Genomic DNA, 18,414 nt, shown 5'->3' on the forward strand with positions numbered 1-18,414 from the left:
CCGCCGACTTTTAAACAAAATGGCGTACTTTGCGTTTTTTCGCGCAGATTAAATTTAACGGCAAAATAGACCAGTGAAACGCACACAAAATTTCTAAAATTTTACAATACTGACTAAAAATCTTCATTGTTTCACGGCAATACATAATTCATGTAATTATGTTTTTTTAATAAATTGGTAAACAAAAAACCGCTATGGTCTACAACTTGCACCTTTGTCGTGTCCAACAAAGGCGTTGTGGCTACACAATTTGCTGGCGCCGGACTTTGCTTTGTCAAAGACTTTTCTTGTCATTGAAACAGTCAACAGAACAAGTTATATATGTATTTTAAGCCTTTTGAAAAAATAAAGTCAGTTTATTGTTTTATAGGGACGGTTATTTAGGTTTGAATGTTTTTGCGCACATTAATTTATGAAACTTAAGATTTTTATTCTATTTGCGTTTTAATATCAGTTTTTAAAAAATCTTAAGCAATCTTGTCAAGGCGATTACTTCCTGCACACTAGCGCCAATTCACAAATATATTTTAACAGATTATACCACACTAGATAAATAATTTTAGTAGAAAGTAAGTATTATAGTTTTCCATAATGTTGTCACATTTGATTAAATAGTCTTAATTTATTGACTATGCTTTTTGTAGTAACAACCTACACTTATAAAATTTCATCAAAATCTTACAGACAGACATGTCCTGTTTTGGTTTAGTTATAAAAATTGAATATTTGTCATAACTAAACGACAAGCCGAAATGTCTAAAAACCTACATCTTAACGTGATAACAATACGGTCTATATAAGTCTATGCTTCTTTTTAGACGTCCTCGTACATTTTAGATAAGCATAAGTTATTAAGGTAGTGTATTTTCAACTCTGTTATTTATAAAATAGTCTGGGACTAACCAATGACGAACAGGTCACGAGCGTAAGTCTATTTTTACCTATTTTATCAACCAACTAACAGCGCGCCCCGGCTTCGCTCTGGTAAAACCATAATATAAAAAAAGCTGCCAACTGCGAACCGGATCCACCCATGAAGGGTTCCGTAGCAGCAAGTAACATAAAAGTTCTTGTTGATCGATTTTTGTATATTTTTATGTTTGCGTTGATTGAATGAAACCTAAATTGCGGTTTACGATTTATGACGTATAAAAAAAAACTACAAACTAGGTAGATCTCGTTCAAACCAATTTTCGGTGGAAGTTTACATAGTAATATACATAATATTTTTTTTGAGTTTCATCATTCTCTTATTTTAGAAGTTACAGTACAGGACATATACACACTGAGCACCGTAAGGTTATGCCAATAATAATGCAATGGCGTGGAAAATTTTAACTCAACTAACAATATTTAAACCAGCTGACTGTTAGACTGAGTGACATATAAACGGGACGAGAATAGAGGAAATAAAAGTTTTTAAAATAAAGTCGAAGCCCTATAAAAAATATGGTCTTTATTATATCAAATCAAATAATTCAGAAATTAGACATTCACAGGCACTTTTTCACGTCAACTTTTATATGAAATAGTTATTTCTGACGCTTGTGAGACGAACTACCGGCATTCCATAACGACCTCTGCTGAAATACAAAACTTATAAAAAATACTAATAATAACTCCGGCGTATTAAAAGTACCCTCAAAACCTTAGGGATTAAAAAAACAGGTACTTGAAGAGCCTCCGTAGAAATCGATAGTTGGAGTAATAGGGTTGCACCCTTCATAAAATATTCTGAAAAGCGAAATAAAGGCGAGCACTTGAGAGATACCCTCGACTATGATTCACCATTAGGGTTGGGAAGCCATGGGAATATTGGTGTGCTCCCATTGGGTCTAGATGTTAGATAAAAACCTAAAAATCTCGTAACGTAACTCCTTCCTTTCCTAAATCCTTTAAACGTGACAGGAATAACCATTGAATTGGATAAAATATAATTGTACATACTAAGGAGTAACAGTAAGCCGTAATAGTAATTCGTAATTTTCTTTCTTAAAACAATATTTTATGTTGCTGAAAGCTGATTTAATGAATTACAAATCTCTCAAGCACAAGAAACTATATCTAAATAGATAAGTAAAAAAAAGTTTGTCAACATTTACGTAAGTTCAATCTTGGGTACTAAGTGGAATAAAAAAGTATATTGAAGTAATATTCTATCGAAACCCTAGTGCTGTTAACGAAATAGCTTAAGTAAAACATGTATAAACGCCTACATAAGATATGTTATCTTAATTTGCCTTAAGATATTTTTAACAATAGAAGATATGTGATTATTTTTGCCGATGAATCGATTGAATAGTAAAATAAATGTCTATCCAGAATTTTTTCATGTCATTAAATGGCCGAGAGTTCCGAAATTTCGATACCATCGGCTCCACGTCCATAAATATTTTCGAAAATTTTCTCGTCGTCCGTCTGGTTGGACTAAGTAAGTTGTATCGAGGTGAGTAATTTCTTTGTTTGCACCTAGTAGCACCTCAAGCAGGCAAGTTAAGTTAGTAAAGTCTGATATTAACTTGCGACCGCTTTGCAAGGGCTACGATGAGGAGTTTCGTATCACTTTAGATAGCGCAATAGCAGTCTTTATCATTTTGAATTATTCATTATTCACAAGTCAATTGTAGGATATTCCAGTCGAAGTGTTAACTAGTACGTGAGTTGAATAAACGAATGGTTTTAACGTCGTTAAATTATATACCCCGTTGTTACCCGCTGATAATATTAGTTACGTATTTTCGTGACTAAATTAACTATTTAGTTATTACTGATCGACATTGTTGAATATTCAAAATATTATGTCAATTACGTGTTTAATAGGTGATTACAATAGGTCTGATTTTGTCCAAGGATATACCAAATCAAATATTTGTCGTAACATAATAAGACCACTAAAGTTAATGTTCTGTTCTCGCATTGTCGACCCTCGTAATATAATGGTCTATATTTAGAAGACCTGTGGAGTTATTTCAATGTCCCCAAATCTGTTGTTTGGTTTCCTGATGTATTTTTATATAAAGGAGGGACAAAAGGTACTTAGTTTATCCAAGAATATACCAATTTTTGGATGCAGCTCTCTTAAAATAGAAACTCACAAAGTAATTGACCGAGCGAGCGAAGCGAAAAATACGTGTTTTGTATGTATGTATGTACTTTCGAACGGTTGGTCTGATTTTGATGAAATTTAAAATAAAGTATGTAGGATCTGTTAATAGAATGTTTAAGTTCGTAGGGCAACAAAATCGGTTAAGTAGTTTTTGAAATATTCACAAAGCGTACAGCGTTTTGTATAAGAATATTGTGTTCGCGAGGTCTAAATTCGCGGTGAACAACTAGTATACTTACTCAAGACGAAAAATTAACATTTTAAGATTGACCTGGGTCTTGGATGTCCCGACTAATATTATAAATGCGAAAGTAAGTTTGTTTGTTATCTCTTCACGCATCATCTGAACTAAATGTTATGAAATTTGGTAAACGGGTAGAATATAACCTGGAATAATACATAGGGCACTTTATATCCAGAAATTCAAACAGGAGCGAAGCCTCGGCGCTCAACTAGTTAAAAGATAAATTATTAACTCTTTCTATGGTTTCTGTATGTTCCAGGACGCGTACGGGGCTATGAAGCCCGGGCTCAACGTGATAATAAACTTAAAATTGTTAACGACTATGGTATTACGTCTGATTGCGTGTCAATAACAGCTACTATTGTAAAGCAATTTTGGCTTTAAGTTAGCAAAATAGACACAGGTAACTCGCAGACGTTTCCTTTCAAACCATCTTTGTAATTCAATTTCTGTCGGTACAATTTCTGTTTGTTTGTCATCCACATCCTATATTCCTTTGACCTGACACCAAAGGGAAGGTTAAACATAATATTGCAAACATATTAGTCGGAATATATCCTTTCTCTTTGAGAAAATTTTCATGTAAAACTCCAGTGTACAGCGTATACTTACATACGAATAATATTATGAAGATGAAACTGCTAACATAGACATGCAAATGATTCAGATAAATAAATAAATATAGATGTTGTACAAGGCGATTATGGGATGAGACGGGTGATCGAGTGATTTCAAAGTTCTGTTATTTTCTTTTAAGTTATAATAATTTAGTTCCCTGAAATATTTAAAAAATTACCAGATTTCGACAAAAGATATTTTATTTTTTTATTTACTTCCTAAAAATGTGTAAAGTGCACTCCACGCAATAATAGATTTTATTATGTGGATAATAAATGGTTAACATCAAAGAAAATGTCGATACTACAGAAGGAACACCCGTGACTTGAGTTTTGAGGTTACGGAATAAAAAAAAGTAAATGTAATATTGCTACTAACCATAAATCATTAAAAAACTCTTATTTAGAACTCCCACCAACTATTCAAATACAAAGTGTCACATCGAAGTACTAATTTCAAAATTGGATCATCCAAATGTGTGACTATTAGCACTGGCCACGTGGCCAATTGTCATTTTAAATTAAAAAAACATAGAACTGGCCACGTAGGTATGTATATTAAAAAAAATCTTACCTCTGGGCCCCGAGCTGACTTGACACTGGTATAAAGCATCATCTTCCAATGTGACTTCTCGAATATCCAGTGAGTAGTCGCCTGCGAAAATTGTTAAAAGTAAGTTAAATTTTTGAGAGGATTTTTTATATATTTATAAGGGTGAGTTTGCAATGTCAAATTTGACGTTGATTTTAAGAGGCACGCGCTGCCGCTGACGTTTAGACAAAATTTAGTACGCCTTTATGTTTTTCCGAGCAGGTTAATGTTAACGTCAAAGTTACATGGTACGATCCACCCTAAGTGATTTGGTAAGTAACAAAGAGATTTAAACACACAACAAAATACAAAATTTATATTAATTTTTGTCAAAGTCATTTTGTCAGAAATTTTACCTACCTACCCAGGCACTTTCCACGTCAAATTTTAAATCATATAGTATTTATCAACGCTACAAACTACTAGCATTTCGCAACGAGAAGAAACTAATTTAAACATTGTTGGTAAACAACCAAAAGCGCTATACCACTACGTTTTGTTACATTTTTTTTTTCAAATAATTCAACACAGTAAATACCAGGTCAAAAACCTCATATTATGATTGTAATCGAGTGCTGATGTATTTTAAAAAATATATAAAGCGCCATTCACACTGTTACAGGTCAGCTGTTGAGCATAATGACCCACTCACCTTCGTCATCGCTGCCTATCATCTTGTATCTGTCATAGCCTGTCAGATGCCGGTGGGTGCCTAGCCCAAAGTCGTCTTTTGTCCACTGCAGCTGACCAACCTTGCTGACCACTCGACAGGGCAGCGTCACCCGCGACCCTACCACTGCACTCTGCGAAAATAATATGGGTATTTACATAAATGTAAAATTCGAAATTCAAATCATTTATTCCGAAACAAATTTCGGAAAAATTGACGTGACATGCCTGTAAATGTCTAAACCTTTACAGGCACGTCACGTCAATTTTTATATTAAATAGTTATTTCTCACAAGCTACAAACTACTGGCATTTCGGAACGACCACTGCTGAGAGAAGAAATGCCGAAAGAAACTCATTTGAACAGTGTTGGTCCCTATCGTGCCAGAAGAGCTTACCATTATTGTTTCTTACAATTTTTTTTTCTAATAATATATCCAAGTACCTATATAATGTACATAGTCAAAAAGTATAACCAAACAGGTTAAGATTGTGATCCGTGCGCTGATAATTTTTTTTTTTTGTAGTTTTTGACACATATTTATTGTCGTCAGAGAGGTCTTGTTTCATTTAATTTTATTTGTATTATATCATGTTGTGGAAGCACGTTTAGGGTAGCAAACTTGTTCTTCTAGCTATATATTATTGTGTATCTATATGTGTTTGTTATCTGTTATGTGTTTTCCTGAATAAATAAATAAATGCATAACAAGACCAAATCGCCATGTGCGAGTCGGATTTACGCATGAATGTAATATTTATTTTATTCCGTTTTTAGTTGATATTTATTTGTTATTATAGCGGCAACATAAATATATCATCTGTGAAAATGTCAACTGCCTATCACGGTTCCCGAGATACCTGGCGATAGACGAACAGACAGAGATAAATTGAGAGTTGGATGTTAGTAATAGTGTCCTGCTCTATCCTTTAGGTAGGTACAAAACCCTAAAATCTATATTCGTGCTGTAAGCAGTAAACTGGATGAGATAGGCTATTTTTGAAAATAATAATGAGATGAAAAAAATCTGGAATCGAGCGGGAATTGAACCCGCGCCAGGATTCAATTTGATCCCAGAATATTTTCATCTCATTATTACTTTCAAAAATAAATTAAAAAGCATATGTGACATGTATAAATCCATTCAAATGGATGATAGCCGTTGTGTTCAAAGCAAAATAACTATCTAAAGCATCAGAAAAAGCTTTGATCTACACTCCGTATAAAGATTAATTCCAATGAAACTATTACCTTATTACTTTGTGAAATAAAATTACTTTATAACAAATAATTGTTTCATATATGTCACTAATTAACTTTTTTACATGACACAATATAATAGTAAGATGTAAGCTTACTATAATTTGAAAACCAGCCACCGTTTTTTTTTCCACTAATTACCTAAAATAGGTATAATAGAAATAAATCTAATAGCGTTATATTGTTACTTTCGATATCCCACTCTCAAAGAACATTTTCCCGTGTATTGTAAGCATTTTGACACCACAGCAAACACATAAAAGCAAAGACAAAATTCGCCCTTTTTCGCCCGCCACGTCAAACAAAACACAAGTTAAGTAGGTATCCTTACAACGGGAATCCTAAAAAAACATTTGCAAGGCTCACTTTAATATAAGACAACGTTTTGTCATCGGACTGATCCCTCGCAGCCTTGGGAACAGATAGAAGAAGGTATAGAGAAACAGCATTTTAAATTTACAGGTCTAAAATTCTTCGCTTTACTATCTACTATTGTGAATAGTCGATTTATGAATTAATATTACGCTTTTCTCAAATGAGATGTAGTCTTTTCTAGAGATGTCAATGGCACGGTACAATTTTATTTTCGATCGGTGATTAATTAATACTTAGTTTTAAGGTAATATTTGCTATCAAGAAATGATGTTTATTATCCTACGTTTAATGAAGAATTCTAAATTTGTATTTTAATAGCATAGCTTTTATTAAAACTGAATGAATCACCTAATTCTAAATCATCACAAATTTCAGATTTCTAAAATGGTATTTCATGTACCTCGTTACGTTTTTTAAAAATACCATTTTAAAAAGAGAATATATTGAAGAAAGGCAAAATTGAAGGAAGCTTATTTTTTCTACTAATATTTTATTTTCTCGAGCAAGGAATTTTTAATATCACCAGATTCTCGATACAATCCTTTTTCTGCCTCTGCTTCGCTTGTACGAAAAGATATATAATAATGTCTATGATAAGCAGTTTTTTTCTCATATTTTTTTCATTTTGGTATCTTGGGTTATTACCCAACATAATATTGTATGATCATTTTGAGAAAGTCTTAATTTTCTTCTTTTAGAGAGGTTATTGTCAAAAATAAATTGACAAATGTAATATGCGGACTTAATGCTAATAGATTCAAGAAGAATATTTAACAAAAATCATAACTTGGTCAAAATGATTACTTACGATAATCATAAATAACTACATTGTAATACTTAACTGGAATGACAGACTTAGACAAAATCAATATATTAATATTTTGTTATTATTGAGTACGTAACATGCTTCTAAAACATATAGGCTTAGCTTTTTATTTTAACACCAATTTTCTAATGTTTTCTGCAAATATTTTTCTTTATTAGCATGAGCCTATGATCAAAGGGCGTTTAAAAACATTACGACGAATATAGTTAAGTGAACATATTATATTACCAGCTTCACACTATCGTCGAATTTAGACACATGGCGACGCGAATGCGTGAACATTGCTTTATTAGTATTCGAGTGCTTTTATTCACCGCAATAAAAAAAAACAGCAATGTATAGTGAATCCGCGAAAGTTTGGCAAACTGTTCGACGACAGTGTGGAGCCGGTATAACACTAAAAACTTACCTGATCTTGTGGTTCTATAGCAAACTTCTGCTCCTTCATCGCACAAACACAACACAACGTCATTGACACCAAAAACCACTTGAAAACTCCAACACGTGCAGTCCTCAACAGCAAAAACAAACTATTTGAATTTCTACTTGTCACCTTCGCTTTTACATCATTATATTCCATATTTCCATCATCATCTGCTACCTCAACTGCTTTTTCAAAAAGTCTTTTAACAACTTTTGCTTTGCTTTTGTTTCTATCGATATCATTACGTTTACCCATTTCGTCGTATTGTAAACTTCCTCTGAATCCATATGTTTTCATACGTATATGATACTCCTCGTTGAGATTCCAGGTATCTGTAACAAAAGACACAATGCTGGGTTTACAATTGATCATTTCTATGAATATAATACTGTTGATGTGGCACTTTGAGGATTCAAGAGCATGGATTTGGCTGATATGTTTTATACAAAAGCACTTTAACCAGGTGAGATAAAAAATATTTGTACAGCGTAAATAATTACGTGTACAAATATTTATACAAATGTATATAAATACACATGAAATATAATTCCTTATTATGTAATTTAATACGATGTTTGTATCTTCCATTTAACCATAATAATATGTTTACACTAGCTTTTGGTCGCGGCTTCGCCCGCGTGAATTTCATAGCAAAATCTCAGTAATTTTATCGCGTACTCTGTAAGACTGGTAAACATATATGATTCAAATTGGCATTTTTTCTCATCTTTAGTTCAATTTTCTGTTTCCCGCTGCGTGTCTCGTCCCGCAAACTTGCCCAATCCCGCTTCCTGCTATGTAATGTAAAGTAGATATCCCGTACCGTTTCCTACATATTGTGCCATCATGTTTTTTGCAATGTGTCCCGTCCTGTTTCCCACTACGTGTCTCCTTCCCATTTCCCGCTCCTACTCCCACTCCCGCTTTTTGCAACGCGAGCAGTCCCATTTTTTATTAAGCACAAACGTAAATTAAACATTTTATGTATTTACTATTACTGTTATTTGCTACAAAAAGTAAGTGTGCTAATTTTCAGCCTTTTATCTTGAAAATTGTATTAAGTCCCATACAATCTTTCACCCCCCTTATGAAGGGGTTGAGGGTTAATTTTCAGAAAAATCTGAAACACCCATTCATTACTTTGTTGTAAACCAAAATCCTAATTTTCAAGTCACTAACTTCAACGGTGTAGAACTTTCATATTTACAGATTTCACCCCTTTCACCCCCTTCGGAGTAGAATTTCCAATAATCCTCTCTTAGTGCTCACCTACACTCACCTACATGCCAAATTTCAGCTTCCCGCCCAGCAGTTTCGGGTGTATGTTGTCTATCAGTCAGTCATTCAGTAACAGAAGAGTTTTATACATCAGTATAAAACTCTTCTGTTACTGAATGACATGAATGAATATAGATACATACTGCGCCCATTACATCTATATCAGACTTTAATCGATAAAAACAATTTGTTTATATTCTGTTTACACCTTTCTACAAAATTTTAAAGTAAATCGGCTCCGTGGAGTGTTATTTTAATTTTCCTACAGGACCCTCCTCATTTTCCGGGATGAAATATCTGTAAGATGTTAACCCGGGATTCCGAGGAATTTTTGATTAATAATTAGTTTTTCAATTGTCCTACGGGAACCTGACCATTTACCGGGATAAAATGTATCTAATTTTCCTACAAAACCCCCCTCATTTTCCGGGACGAAATGTCTATAAAATGTTAAGCCGGGATTCTGAGGCATTTTTGATTCATAATTAGTTTTTCAATTATCCTACGGGAACCTGACCATTTACCAGGATGAAGTGTATCTAAGATGTTAACCCGGTATATAAGGTACCTACATACCAAATTTCAAGCAAATCGGTTCAGTAGATTTCGAGTGATGCGCATTCAGACAGACAGACAGACAAAAATTTCCAAAACTATATTTTCGTAATCTATATCAGTAACTAAGTATATTCCATGAAGAGTTTTAAAAAAATATCCAATGTCCAATTTGACCTTTCTTCAATTTTATTATATGTATTGATTACACTACAACTAAAAGAATAATTTAATCTAAACTAATTTGTCTAAAAGTCAGCGGCGCACCGGTTAAAATCAACATCAAAGTTGATAGTGCAACCGACTCTTAGTCATAAAAACACAATCAAGTTATGTCCTACTCCAATGATTGACACACAGAAGAGACAAGTTTATTTGTTAGACAAATTATAAAACCCTCGACTTTCAAAATTCATTTCGCTACAACTTTTGAACGGACAAACACACAGACAGAAGATGCGCCGAATTGCTGTGCAGATGGAACTTCTCGGACAGTCTTCTGTGTCCCTGCGGAGAGGTCCAAAGTATGCAGCACATCTTTGGACCTCTGCCCAATATACGCGCATAATAATAAAGGCGGCATTGTCAGGATCCACGAAGCCGACAATGTTGTCCAAAAAATGGATTGATGGCTTGCCTCTCGATTTTTAGTCCTAGTTTGTATTGTATGAAAAAAAAGCATTCGCAAATAATAACAATACAGATACGAGCATACCCTCCGTTCGAATGCATTTGTACGAACACTGAAACCTAAGCAGAACTCTTAAAGTACCGGAAAGTATTATTATAGACATACAAATAAATCACGAAGCATTGCAAAAGACGGGAACTCATGCAACGAGCATGGCTCTCGGAAGGAAACCGTTCGTATCACAGCCCATTACTACTGTAACTCGATAGTGATTCGTTTTAGAAACAGCTGATGAATAACTTCGATGAAATCCATATTGATAGCTAGCCAATAAGTATTACCCAAATATTATTTCCTATGCAACTATGCACTTCGCGTTGTTATCGAAAATACTTAAGTTTTTTATGCAGCGTAGCGTGCATCTTTAAAATTTTAAACTTTTTGTAAAAAATACTAATACTCGTACTGTCCGACTTTTTGAGAAAATTCAACGGAAATTGGGTAGGTACTTTCGAAAGCGTTGTGAAAAATGTGTTAATTTAAGATATCAGCTACATAAAATTTCATAAAAATTGGCCCAGCCAATTGAGCGTGCAAAAGTAACAAACATACTCACAAATTTTCGCCTTTATAATATTAGATGGAATGGGATTTTCATATATTTCGTAACATTTTTTTAAATAACAATTTATAACGAAACATATGGTACGATTCACAAAGCATCATTTTCATCTCTTCTTTCTCGCACTTATCCTCAAAGCCTATGCAAGAAAGAGATAAAAAAGTGTCGCAAACCCAATCTGCAGCCCCCATGCGCTCTCAAAGGAACTTTCAAATTTATTTTATTGTGCAACATTTTTCAACAAGCAGACTGCCGTCGTTTGAAAATTGCTTCAAAGAAAATCCTAAGACGTAAGATTGGCTTGTCATTGCGACTGGCATATGTGAATTTATTACGTTCCATCAATGATTGCTTGTCGGTGGTAACGACTGAATCAATTCGAGGAAATAAACTGATTTAAATCCGAACTATTCATTATTATTTTGAAGCGGTGGTTGTGTAATGGTTCAGACGTCGGGAGGAAACCTGAACTCTATTCTATTCTAAGTAAGTAAGTGCGTGCGTGAAATGTAGAAAGCAATTGCAAATCACTCCATCAATATCGCCAAGAAAGTAGTTATATAGGTAATAGACTATCAGATATTTTATCTGCAGACGATGAAGGCAAATAGTATGTCATTGGAATTAATCTCTGTTCCATTAAATTCAAGTTTTGACTTATTGAAGTTCTCTATAAACTCGGTCTTAGAGACTCAGTACCCGCTTAACAGATAAGAAATTCAAAGGCGCTCTGAAGTGGTTCTTAGAGGAAAACTACTCCAAGTGAGACTCAAAAAGATAATAGACAATATAAGACAGAGAATGGTCTTTGGTTCGTATGTGAGACACACGGGCTCGGGGAACTGTGAGCTTTTAAAGTTTATAATGAAATCCATACTATGTTGATATCCAGCTGAAATATTGTTCCAGGAGATCGAGTATGTCATGCACACTCAAATGGTCAAACCGGTGGCGGCATCGTGGATCGGGTCGGGAGGTTCCCTCTATTGCGGTTGAGCTTCGCGATAGCTGACTCACGCGTATACATATATATATATGATCATATATATATATGACTCAGTCATATATATATATGACTCAGCTTAACTCGTGAACGGGTGCTGCCGGGGGAACTGGTCAGCTCGATCTTTTATTAAAAGTAATATATATATATATATATATATATATGTATATGATGGTGAAACTTGATCACAATCATAATACGTTTCAGTATACCTTTTGACCATGTACTTTATTGTGTACTTACATTGTTATATTACCGATAAAAAATTATACATAAATTTATATTTAATAAATGGTAAGCCCTTCTGGCATAATAGGGACCAACACTGTTTGAATGAGTTTCTTTCGGCATTTCTTCTCAGCAATGGTCGTTCCGAAATGCTAGTAGTTTGTAGCTTTGGTAAACATCATTTAATTTAGAATATGACGTGAAAAAGTGCCTGTGAAGGCCTAATTTCTGAATAAATGATTTGATTTTGATTTTGTAGTTCGGATGGCAATGCATTTTTATGATAAGCAACGTACACGTTAAACTCGCGTCAGCACACGTGACCTGATCGAAAATTCGTAAGACGTCAAAAATGCACAACGTTAATAGGTATTCAAGTTTTCACTTCTGCCGGCACTCCCGGAGTGCACGCGTTTTTTTTAACGCATTGAATACAATAAGATCTCTGTAACATTCCCCACTTATGTGGGATCGGCACAGTATGTAAGTTTCTTGCATTTCGTTCTGTCATTAAATATATCTGCGACATTATTATCATAAAAAGAAATAATGATTATATTGTGACATTTTAATTTTTGCAAATTAATAGCTTTATTTTTTTTCTGTCCCTGTGTTTCGCTTATTCTGACTTCATTTGTGTAATATAGGCGTCGGCAGATTCTTAGAATTGTTTCAGTTAATTCCATTGTCCGTACACGCAATTAAACTACATATACGTTGCAGCTTTTATCCTTATGTAAATGTAATTTTGTTCACGTTTTTATACTCCCTTAATATTCTATTTCCACTCGGTGTTTGTATGAAATTGTTCTAATACATTATGCTTTAAAAATGTCATTTTTAATTTCATTTTTAAGATGAACATTCCTACTCCTTTTGTAGCTCCAACGGCGAGCATAAAAAATTTAGGTACCTACTTTAATGTATTTTTATGTTTAACTTCGTTGAAAAAAATTGTTGCTCATTCTCTGTCTTATTTCCGCATATATCCGGTTGTTATTGTGCAGTCGTCTCTCGCATCTCCGTGTGTGGTGCGTTCGGGACTATGACGTTGTAAAGCCGCGTCAGCGCAAAAAATAGTCTTAAAATTTTGAAGAGTCGTTCGTGATTTTACAACCGGCCGCCTGTCTAACGTCAACACTCCTTGGAAATGGTATCTATTGTTGACTAACAGCTAACTAGACCGGGAAAAGGCAAAGTCGCAATTTTTTTAATTATAATTTCACATATCTGTTCACTCATATGAATTACGTAGTGTTAAGAATAAATATTCATATTTCTTACTTACATCTACCGCTTTGATGAATGTCTCAAGATTTCCCGAAGTTTGACTGGTAGAGAATGCTTTTAGCATTAAGTCCAAATAAGGTAAATAAAGTTTGAATAAATAAATAAATAAAATATCAAAGCAAGAATTTGTGGTAAACGAGGCCAAATCCACTTTCCTGGGAGCTGCGTTTATCAATTAGTTTCCTCGGAGACTAGACTAGACTAGTTCTAAGCTTAATGACAGCGCTGCGCCCTGCGAACTGTGTAGTGTAAGGCTTCTCACCCACAACACGGCATTTTCTATAGAAAAAAATATATCGGTAATTGTTGTATTAGTATGTCTTTAATATTGTACTGAATAAATTATTGATAAAAATGTATTCAACTACTGTCATTAAATACCGTAAAAGTCTTGTTATTATCACTTGAGCTACTTGAATAAATTCTGACACCAGTGTGCTCAATAACACACTCGATATGATGATGATTGTAATAATTATAGTGAATACTTTAATTATTTTTATCTGATTAATCGATAGTTATCGCACAATGATAGTCTTATAAATAGCCATATATCGAGATATAATTTTCCTATTCACAAGTAATGCATCCGTTGAAAATAAGTGGATATAAAAACACCACTGTTATCAAAAGGTAAAGTTGCAGGTCCATAGCTGTGTATGATATAATGTAACCTGAGACAAGCTTCACTAACTCCTTCGCGAATTTAGCGAATTTTCACAGTGGACATTTAGCTTCTTTTGAAACTGTAAAGGTAAATTTTAATTGTTAGGTAAAGAGAAATACGGATTACTCTCATCGACGTACTACTCGTAATGTTTATTGTTCACGATAGTTGTAATTTAATTTCATAAATTTCAATATGGAAATAATATAAATCAACATCTGGAAATGAACACTGCTATATATATCAATGAAGTCACAAAAAACACGACATACCCATGATTGTAAATTCTGTGTAATTTATTTATAAATTTGTAAATTATATTTATAATATAGGTACTTTGTTTTATAATATGTAAGGATTGTCCATCATATCTTAATTTAAGAGAGCTTACTATATTTATCTTTTAGCATAACTAGTGGATAAGGTGCCTTTTAGCTACCATTCCAAAGGAACGTTCATCATATTTGATAGCTGGTTGAAGTAACTGCATCTTAGTACTGAATTAATTTTATGCAACCCGCTTAATTTGAACCTTATTGATTTGTCATAAGAACTAAGTTAATCATCACCTACTGGAGGAAGTGACTGGACATTATCTAGTTGCAACCCGAGATATTACGAAAACTTAATCAAGAATTTTCTCGATGCAATGAGTAGAGCGTTCGTTGCCATATTTAGCTTATGTCCTTTACTTAAAATATATTTTTTGTATATTTGTATGTACCTAATTAGTTTCCTGAAAGAGCTCCCAACAGTTTTCTCTAGTTTTAATAAAATTCGGACCAAGTGCAATATAATATGTTAAACAATAGAATAGGAAACGAAAAATTTTTCTTTCACAGACCCAACATTTTTCTTTAACAAAACAAATAAAATACTTTTAAATAATAAATTGATAATTGAATTATTTTAAATAAAGAAATTTAGCATACGAGTAAATGTGGCATAATTAACTTTTAGGTTAGGTTAGGTTAGCTTCAAATAGTTATGCGTAAACTGTTATGCTTAAAACTAACTATGACATAATATAGTATGGTATATATTACATTATGGCTTAAATTTAACTTGTAGACGTTTTATTCGTTCTGTATCTTCATCAAGTCCATTTACTAGGTGACAAGAATTATCTAAAAATGTTAACGTATTACTACAAAAAATGGCACCAATTCAAAATCGTATTTATCTTTTATATCAAACAAGCGTTACAAATAACCATCGAACCATTTAACATAATTTAAACAGATAAAAGCCTTTACAGATTCATTTAGATAAATTCGATTCAAAATAGTGAACCAAAACTGAACTAATTGTAGCAAATACGAGTAAAAGGGAACTAAGCTTAGCAATAAATAAAATTGATCGATTCAAACATTTTATACCCGATAAAATTAAACAATCGAATTAAAACTCTATAGTCCATGGAATAACAGCGAGAATTGCAGTTGAAGTGGATAAAGGATTGTATTAACAGATGTGCACTACACCGTAGTATAAATAAATCAACCGGTAGATTAACTTTAGCTCAAGATATTTTATTTCTCTGTACGGTTATTAACTTGGAATAAGTGATACAAACTTTTAATGGGAGCTATCGGAGCTACCGTTTACTCATTAGCATCCAATTTAAAAGTTTTTGTATAGTCTCACGTGCTAAATCTTCCTTCTGTTTGGGCATGTATTGATGATGTATTTATGTTAAAACAAATGGCTTTGCTTCAGATAAAATTACAAAATCTTTAACGTTTTTTTATGAGTCTAAAAATGAACAATCTACAAAAAAGAGCCCTGATTTGCAGCTAGCCAGATGTAAAGTTAACATACTATAAAAAATTATACTATGGCAACACTGACCTATTTATAGAGTTTGGTTTGTTGTCGATGCGATCCTCGGATGTTAGCTCCATTAAATAGCGTTTGGGTAATGCAAGTCTTTATTTTTGTTCGTTATTTTAAATTTTAATGATTTTGATATCGATTCGATTTATTTTTCGCATAGAATCTACGCAAGCTCCATGACGACCGATAGAAATAATTATTCTATCAATTTACCTTGGAATTAGATTCTACATTATAGTATTGAATTCAACAGCTTGACATCACAAATATTTAATTAAAACGATGGGCCCATGGGGTCCTGAGGCAAAATCCTTTTTGACTGAGATTTCGCGTCTCCGTGAGGTAACGGGCGATCCAAGGGCGGGCAGTTACTTTGCACAGAGGATTGTTATAGCGGTTCAGTAATTCTGCCAGCCTTCTTGGAACCCCTCCAAGCGGCGACGAGCTGGAATCTTTTTATTATTTATGATTATAAATTTCGTAAAAAAATAAAATATTTTTTTATGTTTTATAAAAATAAAATTAAATTAGTAGTAGAGTTGTGTTTATACGTTATGTGTCAATTTATTTTTATTATCTTTTAATAATTAAAACAATTATCAACAATTATTGCATCGAGAATGAGGAATTAATATGAGTTCTTTTTTTAAACTCTATATTTAAAAAAAATTGTAAGATATCGCCGAGAAATTTAAGTATTTGGTAAATACCTAACTAATGCCCCAAAAAAATTATAATCGCAAAATTGAAATTGTACATAAAAATATTATTATAGTCATCATCATCATCATATGGAGTAGGTTGTTGCAAATACTGGTGTCAGATTTTATTGAAGTCACCTAAAGGCATCTGACATGACTATGTATTATAGTAAAACGGTAGGTTATATTGTTGAAGATGTCGACGATCGTGTGAAGTGGAAACGAAAAAATTGGAATGTGGACCCTGGGCTCCAACGCTCAACGGCTGGAAAGTAGCAGGAAAAACGATCAGATGAGAGAGTGAGACAGGTATATTCTCTGAAGTGATAGAAGAAATTAAATTGGTACTTATACGAATGTTTATTCAACAAAGCAAATGTTGATTTTAAGCTTCATTCAGAATGTTAGAATTTTCTTCTAGATATCGTTTAAATAATTATCAAACAGTCCTTATTATCTCCCAATAAAGTTCAAAATCGTATCGTCTATCAACGCAAACTGTTCATTCAAAATAATACCTAATAATCAAGCGATATAGAGTCTATTTTCGTTTGCAGTTTGTTTAGTCGTGTTCGTTTTGTGACTTTGGCTTCGGTCCAAGTATGCACATGCAATAATTCTATCAAGCGCTGAATTAGAGATTATCTTTTTGAAATTATTTTAGGTGCTCGATTTTCCAGTACTTAAGCATGAAAATTGATTATGCGAGGGATATTTTATGAGGAGTAAATTTCGTGCGTGCTTTTGTGTTAAGAAAAAAAGCACGACTGAGCCATTGTCGTGCTGCATTTTCTTAACAAGAAGAGGCAAGGCTCTTAAACAATGCGATCAAAATAAAATTAATCTATATATATAAAACTCTTGCGTTACTGACTGACTGACTGACTGGCTGACTGACTGGCTGACTGACTGGCTGACAGACAACGTACAGCCGAAACTACTCGCCGTAGGAAGCTGAAATTTGGCATGTAGGTTCCCTGAGGAGTGCAGGTGAGCACTAACATTTTTAACAGAGGATTTTTGGAATTTCTACCCCAAAAGGGGTGAAAAGGGCTGAAAAACGTTTATATAGTTTTAAACCGTTGAATTGAATGATTTGAAAATTTGGATTTTAGTTGTTTACAACAAAGTAATGAATAAGTGTTTCAGATTTTTCTGTAAGTCAACCCTCAACCCTTTTAAAAGGGGGGTGAAAGATTGTATGTCCCATACAATCTTTAAAATAAAATTTTCAACATAAAAAGCTGAAAATTGGAAAACATACTCTTCATCATTTTTCTCAAAGAATGACCGAGATTTTACTTTGAAATTCACCCGGGCGAAGCCGCGGGCAAAAGCTAGTTATAATATAAGTCACATATTTTACAAGTTTACAAGGAAATTTACGGTTACTTCTCATCAACCTAGAATAATGAGAGGCATGAAGTAAAATAATAGAGAAAAAATTCCGAAGGAATAAAATTCACACTTAAAATTCAAACTTGTAATA

General features: G+C 33.3%; 1 protein-coding gene across 3 annotated transcripts in view; it reads right to left on the reverse strand.

Annotated features, from left to right (window-relative positions):
* LOC128681141 (irregular chiasm C-roughest protein-like) overlaps positions 1–18,414 on the reverse strand; it is a 76,144-nt gene that overhangs the window by 35,108 nt on the left and 22,622 nt on the right. For all 3 annotated transcript variants that reach the window (XM_053764787.1, XM_053764786.1, XM_053764785.1), the window contains 3 exons: positions 8,100–8,446; positions 5,212–5,362; positions 4,542–4,622 (listed from right to left, as the gene is read on the reverse strand). In XM_053764787.1, the coding sequence (XP_053620762.1) occupies positions 4,542–4,622; positions 5,212–5,362; positions 8,100–8,411 (544 nt within the window). In that variant the 5' untranslated portion in view covers positions 8,412–8,446. The remainder of the gene's footprint in view (positions 1–4,541; positions 4,623–5,211; positions 5,363–8,099; positions 8,447–18,414) is intronic.

The sequence above is a fragment of the Plodia interpunctella genome, chromosome 26 (assembly GCF_027563975.2).
Source record: "Plodia interpunctella isolate USDA-ARS_2022_Savannah chromosome 26, ilPloInte3.2, whole genome shotgun sequence".
Taxonomy (NCBI): domain Eukaryota; kingdom Metazoa; phylum Arthropoda; class Insecta; order Lepidoptera; family Pyralidae; genus Plodia; species Plodia interpunctella.